Below are 5,431 nucleotides of genomic sequence, written 5' to 3' on the forward strand. Positions count from 1 at the left end.
CGCCTCGGGAGTCGACGGACCCGACCCCCAACCCTCTGCCTGCGTCGCGCGAGTAGAGGAGTAGCGGCAAGTGGCCGCTGCCGGATGCCCTGGGTCGGCGTCGAGCTCGGAGGTGAAGCACGCCCGTCGCCCTCGCGCTGAGGGGAGGTAAGTGGAAATTCCTCGCGCACCTTATTCCTTTCCTGGCATCGAGCCATTTTTGATGAAGTTGTCATTGTTTCACAGCGCCGCTCCTCGGGACTTCGTCCCGCCGCTGGCGCCGAAGAAGGCGCTCCGGGTGTCGACCACCTCCGTAGGGTGGGCCGTGACCCCGGCGGCGGCGAGAAGCGGTGTCGTCGGAGAGGCCGTGGGGCCTCCCGCAGAGGCGGCCTCTGCGGCGGTGACCGGAGGAAGGGTGCCGCAGTCGGGCACAGGGCAGGGACCGACCCCTGTTCCGCCTTCTACCTCCGCAGCCGACCCTGTGGGACAAGGTGCTGCCCCTGGGGTTCCTCCGCTCGGCGAGGTGATAGACCTCGATGACGAGGCGGAGGAGCCAGTCGGGAAAGAGTCGGTGTCCAGAGCGTTGGCCATGGAGGGGGCTCGGACGGTGGCGGCGGAGATAGGGGCACTTGCCCCAGTGGCCGCGACGGAGACGGCGGCGGCGGCGGAGACGGGAATGCCCACCCCAGTGGCCACGACGGAGACAGCGGCAGCGGCAGAGATGGGGACGCCTGCCCCAGCGGCCGCGACGGAGACCGCGGCGGCAATAGAGACGGGAACGACAACTCCGGCGGCTGCGACGGAGACAGTGGCAGCGGCGGAGAGAGCGGGACGCGTGTCGGCGATGACAACGGCGGCTGCGGCGATGAGGACGGAGACAACGGCGCGTGCGCCACGGTCATCGACGGGGTCGGCGGCGTCAGGGGTGGTGGCGCCTGCCCCGGCGGTGACGTCGGGGACGGCGGCGCTGGGGTTGGCTAGAACCGCCTCCGCCCTTGTCCCGGTTGATCTCAACCCCAATGCGTGGGGTGGGCTGACCCTGCACTGGAGGTCCTGTGGGGACCCGTAGAGGCCCCTCTTCGTGCTAGACAATGCCGAGGAGTGGGGTAAGTGGCAGGCGGTGCAAGGCGGGCTTGCAAATGTCCGCGTTGCCCTGTCTTGCGCGATGGGGGAGCTGGACGGCATTGTCATCCCTGGTGGCCAGGTATGGTGTTCTCCTTGGTGGTTATTTTCTTCTCGTTTCTCCATCCCTCCTTTCTCCCGACAGTTCCTGAACGTAAATTGTTTTGCAAGCCCTCCAGGAATGTAGCTGGGGGAAGTCCGAGTTGCTCCGGCGCGAGTGGGGGCTCTGGGATCATTTCTTCGCGGAGAGGCGGCGGACCAGGGAGCTAACTGGATAGCTCGCCGCCGCCCAGCAGATCATCGCCGACCTGCGCACGCGTGAGCAGGAGGCGCGGGAGGGCGCGTGGCGGGCAGAGGATAAGTTCTAGGCCGTCATCGAGAAGGCTCACCTCGATCTCGAGGAGTTCCAAGCCGCTGCCGAGAAGGCCCGCCATGATACCGAGGAACTCGCACGGTAGAAGAAGGATCATGAGGCCCTTCAAAGCACCATCGAGCATATCCGGCACGAGCGGCACAAGGCTTGGCAGGAGCGCGACTTCGAGGCGAGCCGGAAGGCTGAGGCCGAAAAGATGGCGGCCGACCTTGGGGAGGAGGTCAGTCAGCTTCATGTGCAGGTGCAAGGGCTTCAGACCGCCATGTCCCAGGGGCTCGACCGGGAACGTCTACTGAAAGCTCAATCTGAGGGTAAGGTTTTCATTGTTCCTTTCTTTTGTGGCGTTGCGGTGGTTTCTGACTTGGCGGACTTTTCTGGACGGGCCTCGCAGACGACCTCGCCTGGCTGAGAGAGGTCCTCGATGCGGAGCGCACCGAGCACGGGAACCTACGGGACACAGTTCGCGTCGTTTGCGACGGCCTCGGCATGGTTCAGGGGGAGGGGACGAGCTCGTTGGCAGCTCGTGTCCTCGGGACGTACCGGCGGGCCTGTGAGATCGCTCAGGAGGCACTCCACGTCAGCGTGAGGTGGGCCTTCGGCGTCTTCGGCTCCCACTACTCCAGCATCAACTTCGCCGGGATGAGCGGGGGGTACGCCTCCGACTACTCCGAGGCTGAGCTGGACGAGATCGACGCGTCGGTGCCCAATCCAGCGGAGGCCTTGGCGAAGCTTCTGGAGGATGAGGCCATCCCGCCAGAGGACCCAGGAACGAGTTCACTGTATCGGGCTCAAATGCCCAAGAGTGCGTAAATATGTTAGTTAACTTTGAACTCGCTTTTGTGATGGCTGCAGAGGCCTTTTCTATAATTTGTCGAAAAAAGTTTTCGATCCTCTTTCTGTTTTTTGGGTTCAGAAAGATTAGAATGCGGGTCGGAGGCGTCAGTAAGTGCCGATGAGCGAAGGCACCTTAGCCGCTGGGGCGTAGGTTTCTCGTGGTCCGATCAGTCTTGCCTAAGCGTCATTCGCGCACTCTTTCCTTTTCACGCCCAAACTTTTAGGAAGAGGCTCGGTTCGGAAAGAAATGGTGTTTTGAGAGGATGCCAAGTGGCTTGGGCCGGAGCCCCTAATAGCCCCTGAGGGATATGCGACCCTGGGGCAGAGCCAGGGTCGGATATCCCTAAGCTTGGGACAAAACTCGAACGAAATCGACTCAAAACTACCCTTTTCCGTAAATTAAAAGGTGACAGAAGTATGTATGTACAAACTTGGAAACAATAACTAAGGGTAGAAACGTCTTAGCTGCTCTATATTCCAAGCGTTGGTGAGGTTCTGCCCGTCGGGGGTAGCCAGCTTGTACGTGCCCAGCCGCAGTACTTGCGTGACGATGAAAGGACCTTCCCACAGAAGGGTCAGCTTGTGCCGGCCTCTTTTGTCTTGGACGAGGCGAAGCACCAAGTCGCCGACGTTGAAGGCTCGGCCTCGTACCTTGCGGCTGTGATACCGTCGCAAGGCTTGCTGGTACTTGGCCGAGTGCAGCAGGGCCATGTCGCGCGCTTCGTCGAGCTAGTCTTCCGCGTCCTCAAGAGATGCCTGGTTCCCCTGTTCGTCGTACGCCCTGACCCTCGGTGACCCATACTCCAGGTCAGTAGGGAGGATTGCCTTGGACCCATAGACCATGAAGAACGGGGTGAAGCCAGTTGCCCTACTGGGGGTCATCCTCAGACTCCATAGGACCGCGAGGAGCTCCGCGACCCACCGGCCGCCGAACTTTTTGAGGCGGTCGAAGATCCGCGGCTTGAGACCCTGGAGTATCATGCCGTTGGCTCGCTCAACTTGCCCATTCATGCAGGGATGCGCCACGGCTGACCAGTCCACTCGGATGTGGTGATCATCGCAGAACTTGAGGAACTTCTTCCCGGTGAACTGCATACCATTGTTCGTGATGATGGAGTTGGGGACTCCGAAGCGATGGATGATGTCGGTGAAAAATTGCACCGCCTGCTCAGACTTGATTTGCGCGACCGGTCGTGCCTCGATCCACTTTGAGAACTTGTCAACGGCGACAAGCAGGTGGGTGAAGCCCCCGGGCGCCTTCTTGAAGGGCCCTACGAGGTCCAGCCCCCAGACCGTGAAGAGCCATGTGATAGGGATAGTCTGGAGCGCCTGGGCGGGCAGATGGGTCTGTCGCGTGAAGAATTGGCACCCTTCGCAGGTGCGCACCACGCGGGTGGCATCGGCGACCGCCGTCGGCCAGTAGAAACCCTGTCGAAAGGTGTTCCCAACGAGGGTTCTTGGTGCGGTGTGGTGGCCATAGGCCCCGATGTGGATGTCCTGTATCAACGCCTTTCCCTGCTCGATCGGGATGCAGCATTGGAGGATGCTGGTGTGACTCCGCTTATATAGCTCCTGGTCAACGATGACGAAGGATTTGGCACGGCGTGCAATTCTTTGCGCCTCCATCTTGTTCATTGGGAGCAACTCGCGGATGAGGTAGTCAAGGTACGGGGCTCTCCAGTCAGGCGGGGGGTCGGGCCCCTCTGCTGGGTTCGGGTCGATCTCCATGACCTCGGGGTCAGAGGGATGGGCCTCCGGGTCCAGGACAGGTGGCGAGTTGCCGACCTTTCCAGGGTCGGCGCCCGAGTCTGGGACAGGTGGCGCGTTGCTGACCTCTCCCGGGTCAGCGCCCGAGTCCGGGACAGGTGGCGCATCGCCGACCCTTTGTCACACCCGATTTTAAGGACAAAATCGAGTGTATTAAATACATGTGCGCCAGGATCAAGTTACACACATGTACGACAATAGTGAATAGCAAAGACAGTGCTAAATCGAATAAAGAGAGTATTAACCATTATTACATGACCGAATGTCTCACATAAACCACAAAGTCCAATTATTACGCAGCGGAACTCCAAAGATGACGACGACTCCACAGGCAGCTGACTGAAGAAACGTACGCCTAGAACTCCTCGAAGTCGTGTAGATACTCCTCTTCCCAATTAACTTGGTCTGAACAGCGGTTTTGCAAGGGTGAGTACACTTATGGTTGGTACTCAACAAGTCGTGGGGAATAGTGTAGTGTAAGGCTAATTCAAGGTATGGCTAAGGCATAAATAGCATTCGCTTTTAATTAAGTTGGTCAAGTTTTATTAGCAATTTAACTAAGTATAAGTTTATACCACCCGAAATTAAACATGAACATAAATAAAGCAACATATGCATGAAATGATAACAAGTTAAGTCCATCTTCCGATAATATTATCATGTGAGGGTCCAGGCCGCTCTTAACCGTGAGCACGGTTGATCGATCAGTTTAACACTCTGCAGAGGTGGCACATCTTTACCCACAAGTCGCGTAAAAGTTCAAAAGAACTTTGGACCCAACCATGCGATGCTAGCTAGGCACCATACCACACTTCCGAGGTGTGATTGCATAGGGACGCTACGAGGCCTTTACAAATATTCGCTAGCAATGTGGTAACCCGCTAAGGTTTCAGGTCGAAGCGAAACATAGCAGTCCCCTAGAGGGCATAGTGTCTTAGCCAAGCCCACTTCCCAAGAGAGCGAGTGCTATACCCCATCAACGCCTCCCCTCTTGCCCTTTCGGTAAGATTACCCCAAACTAGAGTTTCTAATTAATCAGCCAAGACCAGAGCCATTTAGTCTTGTGGTAGCACTGTTTTCCTGGGTGGTTCTCCATGTTCCGATTAACAAATAATGATCTTGTCTTAATGAAAGATATAACAGAAGTAAAGCAAGATTAAGCATTGTGTTTAGTTAAACCACCATATACCAAGTAAGCACTAAGCATGAGCTACCCAACATAAAGTAAACCGGTTGGTCAAGGCAAAGGTAAATCAATCTAGGCGAACCTTAATTGGGACCCATCAATTTAATCTTAACATGTGCATAGCATAAATGTTGAGTACGAGAAAGTAAAGGTGTATAGGACAAAAAGGT

The 5,431-nt window shown here is 57.2% G+C and overlaps 1 protein-coding gene across 1 annotated transcript; it reads right to left on the reverse strand.

The window, feature by feature from the left end:
• Positions 1-219: 219 nt before the first annotated feature.
• On the reverse strand, positions 220-1,170 carry LOC101768827 (angiomotin-like). Its single transcript, XM_004971686.1, has one exon. It carries the CDS (start codon positions 1,168-1,170, stop codon positions 220-222), a length of 951 nt encoding a protein of 316 aa, XP_004971743.1.
• Positions 1,171-5,431: the final 4,261 nt, after the last annotated feature.

Source organism: Setaria italica, chromosome V, assembly GCF_000263155.2.
Source record: "Setaria italica strain Yugu1 chromosome V, Setaria_italica_v2.0, whole genome shotgun sequence".
NCBI classification, from domain to species: domain Eukaryota; kingdom Viridiplantae; phylum Streptophyta; class Magnoliopsida; order Poales; family Poaceae; genus Setaria; species Setaria italica.

Coding starts and splice junctions, on each gene's coding strand:
- LOC101768827 (XM_004971686.1), bottom strand. CDS start 1,170: ATGACAATGCCGTCCAGCTCCCCCATCGCGCAAGACAGGGCAACGCGG.